The sequence below is a fragment of the Poecilia formosa genome, unplaced genomic scaffold (assembly GCF_000485575.1).
Source record: "Poecilia formosa unplaced genomic scaffold, Poecilia_formosa-5.1.2 Scaffold210, whole genome shotgun sequence".
Taxonomy (NCBI): Eukaryota; Metazoa; Chordata; class Actinopteri; order Cyprinodontiformes; family Poeciliidae; genus Poecilia; species Poecilia formosa.
This window is the reverse complement of record NW_006800149.1, coordinates 613,754-629,446: the sequence shown is the minus strand read 5'-3', so window position 1 is coordinate 629,446 and position 15,693 is coordinate 613,754. Positions and strand designations below refer to the sequence as shown.

General features: G+C 40.1%; 1 protein-coding gene across 5 annotated transcripts in view; it reads right to left on the bottom strand.

Annotated features, from left to right (window-relative positions):
- Positions 1–313: 313 nt before the first annotated feature.
- The window catches only part of tns1a (tensin 1a), a 71,722-nt gene continuing 56,342 nt past the window's right edge, over positions 314–15,693 (bottom strand). For 4 of the 5 annotated variants that reach the window (XM_007567576.2, XM_016679414.1, XM_016679415.1 and 1 more), the window contains 18 exons: positions 10,991–12,661; positions 9,819–9,899; positions 9,396–9,559; positions 8,560–8,641; positions 8,215–8,289; positions 7,772–7,798; positions 7,568–7,646; positions 6,208–6,746; positions 6,037–6,123; positions 5,129–5,257; positions 4,947–5,042; positions 4,783–4,860; positions 4,581–4,652; positions 4,223–4,249; positions 3,059–3,227; positions 2,477–2,545; positions 2,356–2,385; positions 314–2,282 (listed from right to left, as the gene is read on the bottom strand). In XM_007567576.2, coding sequence (XP_007567638.1) covers positions 2,153–2,282; positions 2,356–2,385; positions 2,477–2,545; positions 3,059–3,227; positions 4,223–4,249; positions 4,581–4,652; positions 4,783–4,860; positions 4,947–5,042; positions 5,129–5,257; positions 6,037–6,123; positions 6,208–6,746; positions 7,568–7,646; positions 7,772–7,798; positions 8,215–8,289; positions 8,560–8,641; positions 9,396–9,559; positions 9,819–9,899; positions 10,991–12,661 — 3,605 coding nt within the window. In that variant the 3' untranslated portion in view covers positions 314–2,152. The remainder of the gene's footprint in view (positions 2,283–2,355; positions 2,386–2,476; positions 2,546–3,058; positions 3,228–4,222; positions 4,250–4,580; positions 4,653–4,782; positions 4,861–4,946; positions 5,043–5,128; positions 5,258–6,036; positions 6,124–6,207; positions 6,747–7,567; positions 7,647–7,771; positions 7,799–8,214; positions 8,290–8,559; positions 8,642–9,395; positions 9,560–9,818; positions 9,900–10,990; positions 12,662–15,693) is intronic. The other variant, XM_007567578.2, reaches the window with a different exon arrangement.

Sequence of the window (15,693 nt, the reverse complement as noted above, 5' to 3'; positions counted from 1 at the left end):
CGACACTGTGAAACAAACAGCAGTGTTTCCATATTTTTCTGTGAATGGTTGAGCAAATTCTCAATGAGAATGTGAAATACTTTATTTTTTTCTCACCTTTTAATATAACAACACAATAAATGGAGAACTAAACCCTAGCTCTCCCTGGTTCTTATTAGGAAATATTTTCGATTATTAATACAAGGGTGGGGGAAGCAATGTGTATGTCATTTTATCTCATTCAGAAAACCTGTGAACTAAGCACATTGTGTGTTTTACTTCTTTACCTAAAAGGAAACAAAATCTGCATGAACTGATCTGTAATTTTTTTAAAATGGTATCATATGAATACTGTACTGTGAAAGTCTAAGCATATGTTCATCATGCACTCTGTGTGTAGTTTTTCTTTTTCATTCAAAAAAATGTGAGGGTAAGACTTTTTGAAACACCCAAAACTCCTGGGGAAAAAAAAAAAAAACAACTGGAGAAAATCTGAATATTTGCTTAACTTTTTGTCTTTTTTTGTCAGCATCCTTTTTGCTTGAAATGTGAAACATGACATTAATATTTATGAAAGGAGCAAAAGTTGAATTTCCTGATCATCAGAAAGATAACTACTAAGAAAGAAAAGAAAATGAATAATTTAATTTAGTATTTTTGTTTGTTTTGTTCTATAAGGTACTAAAATGTCAAATTTTGCAGTGTGAAGTAAAAAAAAGAAACCCAAAACCGTACTGGGTCCATATACAGTTCAGGCTAGTTCTGTTCTCAGCAGACAAAAATTTATAATTTTTTTAAAAATGTTTCTTTCCCTTTGTCTCAAAAGGTCCTGAATAGTTAAACGTGGGAGGACTGTGTGAAAGAAAAAAAAATCAGAACTTAGGGCTTAAATGGACCAATAACAACAGGGAATAAATAACTGGAGTTTTGACACAAATGGAACAGAACAGGACAAAAAATTAAATAAAAAATAAATATATAAACTTGCCATCATAATAGCTACTCAGTAATCTGTCAATTTTTCAGAACTCTGAAATGACTAAAAAATTTCTATTTCATGCAGTTTTGGACAAGTTTAACTCTTGTCTAAAGGTAGATAATTCTTTATCTTTTTTTTATTGTACACACATGGCAAAGAATGTTCTCAGAGATGGTAAACGGAGCTTTGATGGAGGTGCATTTTGGGACAATAACATGCATAAAGAACAGTGCATAGGTCCAGGTCATTGGGCCGGTTCCCGGTGGTTTCCAGTGTGTTTCTGTGGCAGCGTCTTACAAACAGATCAGTTACTGCAAAGCAGGTGCTGATGGAAGAAGTCTCTAAGGAAGGATAAGTGGCGCCATCTTGTGGACAAACTGCACATCTTTAGGCGATTTGATTATTTCAGACTGGAGTTTATCCAGCAATTCTTTTTTTTTTTTTTTTTTTTTTTTTAAGGATTGGATGCTGAAAGAATGCGAGCATGGTTTGCACCGACACAAAATGACCCTAAAGGTTTTTTTTTTTGTTTTTAGTAGATGAGGTCTGCTATGCACAGTTTAGATCAGTTATTTCACTGCAAAGCCCTTTCCAACACACAGCAGACCCATAAAATGACCTCTAAGTAGTTCACATTTACTTTTTGTGGAAAGTAGAAGAACCGAGCTTAAAGATCAAGCTAACATGCATAACGTCTTCAGAAAGTTTTTTTTTCCACCTTTTTTTTCCTGAAGAATCAAAGTTCAAGAGAAACAACATTTCTTTCATCTTGTTTTGTTTTTCTTTTGTTTCACTTCATCTTTTAAAAAGAGAAAACTATTAATGGCTTACTAGCTACATCATTCTTGCACTTGTATTGCAACTACCTTTGGTAAATCAATAAAATGAACGGAAAAAAAAAATCCACAAGTTCTTACATGTTCCCGTCACTCAACTCTGCAATGTTGCCTTCCTGTCACGTGCTCTGCTCCACTCCACACGTCCGCTAGCTCTGCTCTGTGCCAATGCCGATGCCTCCGGGTGGAGACGGCTCTCAAGAAAGACACACCAGCAAGGCAGAGAAGGGAAAAAAAGAAGGCGAGAACAAAGAAAACAAACAAAAAAAGAAAAGGACAACGTTGCGTCCTTTTAAAAAAGACGCCAACGATGATGGAAGATTGCAACCCGGCCACTGCCATTTGAAGTTTCAGGGTTTCACCGCTTCATCATCTTGGAGACAAAGCTGACGATGGCCGAGGCGGGCTGATCTGGGTCCAGTTCAGCAAACAGGTGGCTGACATTGTCCGTTGTGCTTCCTTGTTTCCTTGCAACGAACCCAAAAAGCCTGGAAGAGAAGAAAATTTTTAGCTTAAACTGTAAAGTATAACAAAAACTCAACTGTTGAAATGTGAACTTACTTTACTGATCCACCTCCGTCTTTTACCCATCTATTGAACAAAAATAGAAATTTTATACTGTATTACAATTTGGTGGTCGTCAACATAAATGCTGCTAATTTTTGTGAAATATAATTCTTACTTTCTGTCTTGGGGGTCCAAATCACAGTAGGTAACTGTGTTAAGGGGATAATGTCGCCGGAAGAAAATTCTGTACCAAAAGACATAAATGACCTATTACCTGAGACTTAAGGCCCACATATACTCAGGCGTCCTTCATGCTGCGGAGGTCTGCACGTATTCGAGGCAAACTCTAAGTGGACGGCTGCGCAAAGGTTCATTTTTGCGCCTGCATACATGTACACTGAGGGAAATGTTCACATCAAACTGTTTTTGTGTGCGACAACGAGATGATAAGGTTGAGAGCTGGTACGACCAGTTGCAAGGACGCGCAACTGCCAGATTGCCAGTGGTGGAGAAGAAACAAGGCTGGGTGCCCAACCAGCTCACCACACTTGCTGGTATCCATTCAGTTTATGGGAAATGAACACATTTTTCAGAAGAAATTTGTGCAATCTGCACCTCGACTGTGAAATCCCAACTGTCAGTGGGCAGTGTGCGCAGAGTCTGTGCGGCTCGCAGAGTATCTAAGGTACGCCTGAATATGTGGGAGCCTTTATGCTATTATCATGGCATTTATTAGATGTCATTGTAGTTTCCTTACTTTCTCTGGCTGTCAGTGAGGGTGATACCCTGCATGGACACCTTGAAGTGGACAGTGGTGGCCGCTGGGAGTGGATTGGTTGTCAGTGTCTGACTAATGGCCTTGGCAATGGCCTGAGGCCCCGTGAGTGACTCCATGTCCACGGAGTTGATGAAGAGAACATTACATGCTGTGAATTAACAAAATGGGAGCAGTGTCAGCTGACAGAGGATGACTGGAAGAGCATTTACTGCAGAATGTACTGGATGAACCAATCATGCATATTCAACAGTCGGATGTGAGTATTTTTATGCCGTTTCCCAGTTATATGAATCCAAAGTGCTTCAAGAGAAAGCTATTGTACTTCTTGTTTCTTGAAGATCCTTCACATCTGATTCTTCAGTTCTCATCCTGGGTTTGGAATATCAGGCTTCTGAGATGTAGGCAGAATTATCACACTAATAGGACTGTTAAGGTCACATTAGCCATTGACCCAATGACCAATGGGTCAATGAACCACTGACCCATTGTCAACCTGTTGTCAAACAGGTTATTTGATGATTGGGGACAATGTTTGACTCATTGTCCCTTGTAAAATACTTCTTACTAATGCCAACATCTTGTTGGTTTTAGTCGCAAGTCTGATGGTTATAAAATCATCAAGGGGAAAACTGACCTCATAAAGAAGAAACTGTATCTAGCCCCTGGTTCAGCTTTGTGGATCTAAGGGTCAAGATCCAAGCCAAAGAAATGGAAGCTTTAACTTAATATACCCACTCAGTAGACAACAACATCAGGTCTCCGAGTAGAGCTGATGGGTAGCAGATATAACCCATAGAGAATGTGCAGATATCTACACAGAGAGAATGAATTTATATTCAAGGACTAAAAAAGTGGATTTTTGCATATGTTCCCTTTAACTGTCCTTTTAGTGTGAATTTCCATCACACAGGTTTTGCAGTTGAGAAGATCCCAGAGCGAACTAGAAGATGTGAACCTTCAATAAACAACAAGTCAGTTGCTTTCTATTTAGAAATTTGGGAGGCTTTACACTCAGATATTCTTCTACAGTCACTCGCATGCATGCCTTGTCCATGCAATAGTAAATATCTTCAGGAATAATTTAAAGCCAACTCCATTACAACATGTTCATAACTACAAAAACCATGCAAAACCAGTATTTACCATAGGCTTCCTCAGGAACCTTCTGAACTGTAAAATAAGGGTAACAATGTTTAAGAAAATGTTTCTAGAAAATAGATGTCTAATTTTACCTTATGTGCTTCACTTTCTGTAAAGTCTTCTTTGCCAAATAATAATAATAATAATAATAATAATAATAATAATAATAACAGTTTCTTGTGACTTTGACCAGTGCTTGCTGCCTTGTTTGTTTGAAAGTTTGTTTCCAGAAAGTCTCCCAATGTAATGGCTGGTTAAAAAAAGACTAGTACTATAAAAGAACGGCATCATAAAGCTGCAGAATCCCTCAGAAAGGCTAATAAGAACAAAATTTCTACTCTTAAATTCCATGAATCCATACCTGCTCCCTGTTTGAGAAGCTCAACAACTTGATCAGTAGGTGTAGCAAGTTCCAGCGCCTCTTCATTTGGATCTTTTTGTCGGGAGAATAAATAGTTATTATCAGAAAACAAATCCTAAGTACATCACAAGATGAAGGCAACAATCACTTCTTCAGTCTTCTAACAGTCATGAGAATCAGACAGCGTTAGGATGTTGCTGACCTTTGGTGGGGATCATCAGCTTGCAGGGCAGAGCCAGAGGAGTCATTGCATGTTGGTACACCAGAGCAGAGAGACATCCTGCAAATACACAAAAAAAATCTTTGTGTGAAACTGGACCGCCGGATTCAAGAGCTCCCACCACAGGCAAAAGGTCAGATACCCACCAAAATAGGGTTCATTGGGGCAACCTTTCAGGCGAACGCCTTTGGGGCTGGTCTCAATCAGGAAGTGCCTCACCAGCTCATTGGTCATGTCGGCAACTACCAAAGAATCATAATATATGACATCAAGTGAGTAAAAAAGGCCACAAACTTCATAAAAGTGCTGAATATGTCACTGAGTTTACCTTTTTTGTTTTGCTGGACAGTTGGTGGGGGACAGGCCACCTTCATGGCCAGACCGTAGGCTCCACGAAAAGAGTGGCTATCCCGTATGATGAACGCCCCTGGCTCCCTGTCCTTTAACAGACTAATGGCTGAAAAGAGGATGTAGGAAGTCAGAATACAAAGGAAAATGCTGGATAAACACTAGTGTATACCACTAGATACAGCTGAGACAAGATATTCACTTACACTGTAGAAAATGCCGTAATATATTTTTTTCCACTGTCTGATGTTAAATCAGACTGAATTGTTAGCAGTTTTTAAAGCCCTTATAGTCAATAAAATTATCTGAAAGGCAGAATGGTGAGAGAGATTTTATGAAGGCAGATTTTAACTTCGAATTTAGAAGCTGACAATCATTTTGTTTGTCTTTCATGCATTTGGAGTAATGGCATCCAACTTTCTGAGCGGCCTTTCGGCCAATGGACTTGTTTTCACTGCTGATAATGACACTTTCTCTATAGTTTCAGCTAGCATCTTAAGTTTTGGGGTTCATATGGACATTTCACACCAACCTGTCTCCTTCCTGAACCATGTGATGGTTGAATATTTACAAGCTGTTTATACTTCCAACAGATGAGGTGCCACCTTCAGGCAACTGGAAATTGTATCCAAGTATGAACAAGTCTTACCAAAGTCCATGGATCGCTTATTGATTACTTTGGATATATATATTTTTTTTATTTTCAATCATGAAACAATTATCTGGGCAAATTCTGGCATTTAGCAAATCAAAAATAATTTTAGTAATTCTAATATAAACAGAAAAGGTTTGTAATCAGATTAAATGTCAGAAGTGGGAAAAAGCCTTGTGTTTTTTTCTGCACAGCATTTGTAAATCTTTGGGTTTTGCTATATTTAGAGCCCTCACCTTGTTCTCTGGAGATATCTGGCTTGTACCAGAACCTAGAAGTGTCCTGGACAAACTTAACATTCATCTTAATGTCTGGATAACCATCTGTTTAAAAGAAAATGAACAGGAAAGATGATTACTGAGTATACAAGGCAGCTGCGAGCTAACACAACCTGTCCCTTGTCTCACCATAGATGGACTTGGAGACGTCTGGGAGGGTATGTGTGCCGGAAAGGTTTGGCGTGCTGCCACCGCTGGCTGGCGTCAGGTTCCTGTTGTCTGTCCTCTCTGCGTCTCCACTGGACATGTGTCTCTTCTCTGGAAGCTGTGGGGAGACGGGAAAGGCGGGGGTGGGAGGCGGCTGGGCGCTCCCCTGACGAGAGGCAGCCCCCAGCTCATCGGGTGTGCTGCAGCCGCTCGACCCCGCACGCCGCCCCATTAGTGGACTTGGGGGGATGGCGGTGCTTGCAGTTTTAGGGTTTCGACCTATCAGAGGGCTGGATGGGGGCTGGTGTCTAGTCAGGGAGGGGCTTGCTTGACCTAGGCGTCTTTGAAGGGCGGGGCTGGGAGGCGTGTTGGTGGCCACTGTGCGGTGGAGGGTGTTCGGACTGCCGGGGACCGTGTGGACACCCATGATGTTGACCTGGGAGCCCTCAGGGGACGCAGGTCTGTTGGTGTATGGGGAGACGGGACTGCGGGGGGCGCTGTCTGAAGAACCAGTCCTCCTTCTGAAACATAAAAACAAGTATTTGTTTTCCTGAAAATTCAAATTTACAAAATTCTTCTACATACAGTGCCTTCCAAACATGTTAACACCCCTTGGAATTGTTTTTTTTTTTTTTTGCTACAACCCCACTATATAGTATATTATTGGGATTTTATGCTATCGACCAAAACAAAGTAGTGAATAATTATAGTACACATTACTAGTTATCAAACAGTAAGGTATGCTCAATCAATTGGTTATTCCAAGTATATCAGACTTATGACAGTGTAGCACAAATTTATAAGAAGCCTCTCTTTAGACTATCATCGCTAATTCGAATCTTTAAAGCAGCCAAGTTGAAGGAGAATGGTATTGCAGGCACTTTGCTGCCATCTAGAAGCCAGAGTCTGTCTAGCTATTAGGTTACAGAACCAGGCTGTATCTGAAGTACTTTAACTATGGATCGGATCACACAAATCTGGTCCACAGTTACAGTCCATCGGTCTAGTTATGGTCCATCTTGAAAATCAGTTTAAAAATCTTCTTCAGTAAAATCTAAATGTCAGAAACTGGGTTAAATGTTGCAAATTTACATCATATTTGAATGTCTGTCTTTTGTTTTCTTTTATTATATTTATAAATACAATCATTAAGTAACCCAACACTCCGACATGACAAATGGCAGTGGTACTTAATAAAGCAAAAGCAAAAAATGAGTGTAAGAAAAATAGAATGAACTGTATATTTCTACAAGACAGTGCATTGAAGTTGGTTAAGCAATACTGACCTACTAAAAATGCTTATGTTTACTAAATTGTGGGAGGTCAGAGTGGAAAAACTTACCCATCGGTGTGGACAGGACTGCTGAAGGACAGAGGAGCGGTGAATGGTTGTGGTCTCATGTCCCCAGCGCTGCGATTATCTGAGAAGCACAGGTGACAAAAAAGGTGAACTCAAAAAGAAAACGTGTAGTTGCAATAAAATACAAGGTTGTTAAAAAACAGTTCTGGAGACTGTGAAACTATATCAAAGCAGAAGTGTCCCTACCTTGCTGTGTATTATTACAATCAGAGTCTGGCGGCAATGCAAGTCAAAAAGGAAGGAAAAAAAGAAGACAGGAGCTCAAAACAGGAAAGTAGAAGCATGTCCAGAAGCAGGTATAAATTTAAACAACTTTTTCAGTATTTTCACATCAATGTGGAGGAATCTTGAAGTTTATTAAATCAGTTAATTTGAGGGGTTTTTGAGTATGAAAGCAAAAATGTATTTCTTTGGGATCTTCAAGATATTTTTGCAAATATTTGACAGTCACTTTTGTTCCTTTTGATCAGCAGTCATTTTAGCATTCTAACGTTCACATGGAGGCCCTAAGTAAATGAAATCTGCTGCTATTTGAATGTACTTCAGTTATCTGTGTCTGAAATCAACATTTGTTTGATGATCAGCTACAGAAAAGGAAAATCAATAGAGTTGGTCTTTAGAACACTGACCTGATCCACCTTGTTGATGAGGTTTTAGTCCCAGAGCAGAAAGAGGTGTCTTTGTCAAACCTGGAGTAGATCGAGCTAAAACAAAAAACAAACGAAAAAAAAAAAAACAGATTCAAACCACTGTTACTGCAGCAAAAGGTTCTGTTTCTGCCCAACACGGATTAAATGAAAATGGAAAAAAACAAAGTCAGCAACATTAATCCATTAAAATAAAGTTTGTTACACAGATACACACACACACACACCTACACACACATTTTTTTTTATTTTTTAAAGAATAAATAAAGAGGAATCCATTCCAATCAAGTTTAAAATCCTAATTGAAAGAGTTAAGAGAATTCTTACCACTGCTTTCAAAAGAGGAACTATTGCCATGGCGACATGTCTCATCATCTTCAAATGCTTCCCGGTAACTGTGCATAAGACCCTGAAGAAAAAAGTATTGTCAGACAGAACTTCTCAACAGTCAATATAATCTGAAAAAATACCAGCTTTAAAATGTGCTTCATGTGCATTAATATACACAGTGGAAACCATCGTACCGCTATCATAGATGCTAACATCCAACGTCTTCCTTAAATCCACTCTTGGGGATACAGACAAAAAAAATAAAAAAATGGTCCTGCTGGTTTGGCTGCTTTGCAAACACCAGCTTCCCAAGTACTGAATTTACTTTTGATTATTTCAGATGTGGTCTACAAAAAAAGTTGCAGACAGGCAAATTTTCTGCAATTAATTTGGAGTTATGTTCCACAGAAAAATCTGCAAACACTAAACAGCAAAAATCCAGGAGTTACAATCACTTTCATGGCAATAGTAATTTTATGAAATGTTATCCCTACTATATACTCCAAAGTCAACTGTTTGTTGGTTTCAATTGGGAAAAAGGTCAACATGAACCGCATGACGACAAAGGACGTGGGGCTCATAGAGTATAGCGTCAATACCTAAAGATCTCCAAACTTCATGTGGCCTTCAGTTTAGCTCAAGAATGTGTAGACAGAATCACAGTATGGATTCCCAAACCTTACATCACCCAGTGCAAAATAATGTTTCAGAGGCAGTGAGATGTATATATATATATACACACACACACACACACACACACACACACACACACACACAGTCTGCTCTGCTGAACTATGCTGGGCTTGACCCAAAGATCAGGTGTCTGACTGTACCTCTCTGGGTCTTCCACCTGGATTCAGAGCCAGATTGTTGGCAAAGTCCGGCGAATGAGACGCAGAGATGTTATCATGACCGCACTGGTAGTGGCCCTCGCTTGTGGTCCGGCGTCTGCCTGTCTCCTGCGTCACCTCCGGGGTCATTCCTTTGGAACGAACTCCTGAAACCCACCAAGATATTCACTGCAGAACTCAGGACATGCTTTCTAGAAAAGCTTGTTTTGCAACTTGTTAAGCCACAAGCAAACAATCCACACCTAACTCTGGTAGAACCAAGCTCAAATTCTTGATTAGAATTTTAATGGGCAAAAAGAAGGAAGTCGAAAGTAAAACTACATGATTGGGAAAAATAAATAAGCGAGGCAGGAAAAATACATCAACGACATGAGAAAATTAAAAGTGAGGGAAAAATGGACAAACCAGAGAAGGAATAGGAGCGATGGCGGTCAGATTGTTGGGATGTCATGCTTTCACTGATGCCCCGAATACGAGCGTTGTACTCTGTTCCAGGGGAGGAAAGTCAGGTGATGGAGGGGAAGCAGCAGGTGGAGGAGGAAGAGGGTGAGGAAGGTGCAGAGGAAGATGCAATGACAGCAAAAGGTTTTCCACGAAGATGGATTAAACAAAAAAATAAAAATAAAAAATCAAATATGGAAATAAGCATGGAAACCCTTCCTCCACTAGGAGGCACCAGAGAGCTTATTTAAATGACAGTGCATTCTGAATGCAGATAATGAATGGAAGTTCTTGCATGCTTGGCTATTCTTATTCTTCTTCCCATCTCTGCTGTCACCAGCTTTACTTCGTTTCAGCTGCAGAGCTAATTTTATGTGGCCAGGTCAGAACTGCGGTACAGAACGCCACTGTGGATCTGTAATACAAACTGCTGAAAGCTGCGCTGCTCACGTTCTGGTACACACAACGTGAGTCTTCTTTGCGTTTCTGTCAGCACTTTGGAAGCAGTCAGGTAACAGTTGTATCATTTTAGTGACATAATGCGGAGTCCTGCACTATTCACATGTCCTGTTTTTAAGATTATCAACCATTTTTACAAGTAAACATAAATTAAAACATCTTACAAAAAAGAAGCTTGCACTTATACACTAAAACATCAGTGTAAGTACATTGTAAATACCTCAGGTAAACTCTAAGAAGGAAAGAGAAATTAAATGTAAGACTGAATCCTGAACTGTAAAATTCTCCATATTTTAAGATATCATAAGAAAGTTAAGGTGTTTTCAGTCATGCCAATCAAAAACTAAAACAAAGTACACACAAAGTTATATATTTTAATTATTATTATTTTTATTCCCTAGGGGTTAGACTTAGTAAAAACCCATATTTAAGTTTCTCCGAACATCAAAATTGTTTCAGTTCATCAAAATGAACACAGGGCCGCAAAGAATTCTGTAATAAGAAAACTTTTTTAATGGGTTTTAGGGAATAATCACAATGTTCTGTCTTTCCTTTAGTTATATCATATAAATACTGTAATAATCAGAAAATCAACAGGAATAAACACTTGAAATAAATCATTCCATTTGTAGTGAATTGATCATTTCAACAACTAACATAAAACCTGAATACCTTACCAGCGATACGGTGAGCAACCAGGCCTTCCAAGTTCAGAGTCTCCTCCTCTGCATCTTGCTCTCTTGGCAAGGGAGAAGAAGACATTTCCTTGGGTTGGGGGGTGAGCGCAGGAAGAGGAGAAGAAGAGGTGCTGTGTCCTGGGTAAGGAGATGGCCCCTGTAGGTCTGGGGAGTGTGAAACTCTGCTTGTTGAGTTTATTAATTTCTGGGGAGACTGCTGGTTGACATTAGCAGAAGTATCAATGGGACAATGATGGGCTGCTTGGCGTGTATGGAGGTAGGGCTCAGGAGTGTGTGTTGGGGTGGTGTTCTGGTATGGGTAACCAGTGTTGGACCTTTGGGGTGAGTACGTTGGAGACTCCGTGACGGGACTCTGGTTTGGCACTGCTGGGACCCTCCCAGGTTGCCGCTGATGATAGGTGCTGTTCATTGACCCTGGGTTGTTGTAGCCATGGATGGCAGAGTCCCCTTGGTAGGATGGCCTAGCCAGGGTCTGGGAGAATGGTATCTGGGATGAACTGAGGGTGTTATCTCCAGGTGGTGCACTGTGGGACTTACACATGTGTGAGTTGATTGGATCTAGATCAAGCATTAGCATGTTTAGTGCTTCTATGGACTGTTCAATGTCTCGCTGTGAGGCAGAAGTTGGGAAATGAGGGAGGCTGTGGGTTGACTGAGGAGGAGGCCCAAAGGGATCATCTGGAAGACTATGCTGGTGCCAGTGGTTAAGACCTCTTTGAACTGCCTCTCGACTACTGGTACTCCTCTCAGGGGCTTTGGGCATCATTTTAGGGTTGGTCTCAGGGCTACTGGGTGGCTGATTTCCAAAGGACTGTGAACGGTACATTCCTCCTCCATTTTGGTAGTTGTTATAACCCACCTGCAGTGATGGTGAATCTACAGACCTCTCCTGCATTGCTGTAGGAGTTTGCACTCCATGCACAGGCATTTCGTTCAGCTTTTCCCCAAGAACGTTTCTCTCAAGGTATGGGCCGTCGTTCTGGCCACCAACAGGTGTCTGTGATTGGTAGTAGAGGCTCGCTGGTGTTGCCTGACCCTCTAAAGATGAGAGTGTACCCAAGCTATCAACGCTGTTGCCCTCTTGACTATTAGGAAGCTCGTCATCAAGGATATCAGTTTCACGCTCCTCTGTTGAGGGTGCCCTAAGAATCCTGGTATGGCCCCCGTTGACATGCACCTGCGCTGGAACCAGGTGTCGAACCCCTCCTCCTGGACTGGTAGATGTGGACAAGTAAGCCTGGCGCTGAGTTGGTGGCTCAAGGCCACTAAGAAGCTGGTCTAGTTCTCGTTTCTCCTGGGGGCTAAGTGTTGGGTGGGCTGTTGTTGAGTTGCTGTGACCTGCAGCTGTGTGCAGGGAATGGCTGTGCTCGTCAGTGCGATCAGTCTTGATTGATGCAGTAGAGTTGCCTGAGTCACTGCTCACAGAAAGGGTATGATCTACGGCAGGAAGGGAGGTGTGGCCTGCCACTGGAAGGGACTGCTCAGTCTTTTGGAGGTGATGGTTAGATTGCTGCAATGAGCCCTCTGTATTTGTCAAGGGGTTTTCACGGACTGGAAGGCCATTAATGGAAACAACTCCCTCCAGGGAGTCTTTCTTTCGGACCCGGGCATAAAGACTTCCATCAAGCGGACCTTGAGTATGACCAACGTCTGAAAGGACAAAAAGGAGAAAATCATATGTAAAGTAGACGTCAAGGACAAGTACAATTTTATTCAAGAAGTGATACATTTGCTCTAACCAGAAGCATAGTGGCCACCCTTTGCATCCAACTTTTGCAATCCAAAGGTTCTGCATGTGTCCTCTCTACCAGCAACACAACCTCTTCAGCTCTATTAATAGCCAATTTGTAGTTCTAAAGCTTCTGTCATGTTGCGTCAGCACAGGCCCATAGGGGCCAACATGAAACAACTAGGATCCAGCCCTACAAATGGAAACATTTTAAACAGTGCCAGCTTGAATGCCTGGAGATGAACTTGGAGAGGAGAAGCAATCTTCCTCAGGTTGACTTCTGGCTGCTAAAATGTCAAACTGGTTACAAACATTTTGGAGAACATTTTACTTTCTGCTGCATTTGACTAGTTATTGGCTTGGGAATACAGATCAATTACCAAATATATTTTTGATCTAGGTTACATTTCCAAAAGGTAAAACTCAGTTTATCAGAAATTCCATATTACTGTTAACTTAAAGAACCATATTGATATAATTAAAAACTAAACCAAAGTTGGCTTCAATAATACAAGTTGCATTTACAAAGTGATAGAAAATATTAATGACACTGGCTCATATGTGGGATGTTCCAGATTGAGTGACCCCGTCTGGGGCCAGATGGTGGATCGCTCGGACTGTAGCTATTTCAAAACCCATGTCAACAACAAGTTCTTGGATGCAGTAGCAACAAAAATAAGCGGCACGAGAGGAGGCTGTAAACACAGTTTGTCCCTGTGGTTGCACTACATGTTAACACATTATGAAAATATAAACGTAGGTTTAGATTACAATTTCTCTAGGAATAGTCGGGTTTGGTCCACCACATAAAGCACTAATTACAACCAGAACGAACACTCCTTCATTATAAAAAGCAGTTTACTTTTAGAATCTAAAAACAAAATCACAACAATGCTATGCCGTAGTAATAAACTCAACAGAAACCTCCTTCTTACCTGCACTAGGAGAATTTTTAGATCAATGTATAATCCAAGAATATTTCCTCATCTTGAGGCAGACTCGATCATTCGGCTCAGACGAACAAGACTTTCTCCCTCCGTCCTGAGTCACAACCTAACATCGTCTAACATGTGCTCCACTGTAGTGAGGTGGAACTCTACCACTGAAGCTGCCAGGAGGGGTGAGCTGGCACTCGGATGATTTCTTACTGTTCCCGGCAGCTGGGGAGGGGACTCCACCACCGTAACCACATCCAACATTACCCAGCTGTCCGGGAAGATATGCTGTTTCGGAAAAACAGTAGGAACACCAATGCCATTGGGGGTTCCCTGTACCACGTGTCAATAAAGTCCTACTCATTTAATGCTTGCCTTTTTCTTTACATTTAAAATATTTTTCAAGGCATAAAAGTTTGGTATTTTGTTAAATTTATGTGTAAGCTGTATTCTCCACTATGTAACCTCTTTGGCTCTGCCTCCAGCTGCTTCTGTACTTTAACAGGAGAGGCAGTGTCCTTGTTCTTGTTTATAGAAAATTATCTTTAAAAGCTCAGTGGCAAAAAAATGACTCAACTTAACTAGGGCTGGGCAGATTAAGAAACGCAACAAAAAATGTCACAACAGAATGACAGCTGGGAATAGAAACTGTTGAGTAGAGCTGGTGCAATGAAGCCGTAATTATTATTTTTTTATTATAGTTATATATATATATGTTTACAATTCAGGAAAGACAGGTAAGAAGTACTCTTCTGGTTTATCTGTTCTGCAAAGGTTAGTTTGTGGGAAACATGTTTTTTCATGGCTTAAAACAGTGTTTTGCTCACCTGACTGGAATAAGTGGGTAATATAAAACATATATATATATATATATAACATGACTTAAAAGGTATTTGACTTCACAAATTAATGCCACTTCATCACAACATGGTTTGCATGATGTGTAGTTACCCCACTTGTTTCTGCATATAGAATGGCTACCAGGGGAGATTAAAGGATTTTTTAAATGAATAACATTATAACATGTTCTTAAGTGGCAAAACAGATAATTTTACATAATACTGCCCTTTAAGCCCGGTCTTGATTTAAGTTCTCTCTACAAAATACCTTTGATAAAGATATATTGTGGAAAAAACCCTAATAATGCCTATGTAGACTTTTGAGACTTAAGAGATCATTCATTATTTTCATATCACGCATTTCTCTCTAAAAAATGGAATTGGATGGGATTTGACCTGAAAACCTGTCTCACCGTAAATTAACAAATATATTAGCAATAAATGGAATCTGTTGATTTTAAGACAATTATTGCTCTTGAAATTATATTAAATATTTTATAAATGTTACCACATTTCGTATTGGTATAGAAAGTCAGGTAGAGCTGACTAGTCATCTCCAATCTGAATACTATAATGGGAATTAAAAGATTGTTCACTTTGTGAACGGCAACACATCATTGCTCCCAATTTTATATAATGTAATGTTAAAGTCAGATGGCACTACTGCCAGCTACTCTATGTAATGACCCTGATTATAAATGACAAACAACAGTGCTCTATTAGAATAGGACAAATACCTTTCCTCTGATGTGAGTAAAAAATGAAGCTCAGCTCAAATTAGATCGGTTGACTCACAGGACAGATAGCTAACAACGTGCTTCCTTTTCTAGAGAATGAGTGCAACATCTACAGCATCTTTGTGCTTCAGAGAACAGAGCTACTTGTACCAATGCACATTTTACAATTCAGTAAAAAAAACGGAATTATTATTTTTTTACCTAAACAATAAAGTCTGTTTAGGTAAAAAAAAAAAAAAAGAATAATTTACTTATGGCTTTGTCAATATCCCATTTTTATTAATAAAACACCTGTGTGTTCTACATTCTTTCATGGGACAGGTGCTTTCCTTTTTTGTGAAGGTGCAATAATTATATCTCAAACAGCATCACACACAAAATACCTCCAAAACAACAATAGTGTTGTTTTCATCATACATACACACACACACACACATATATA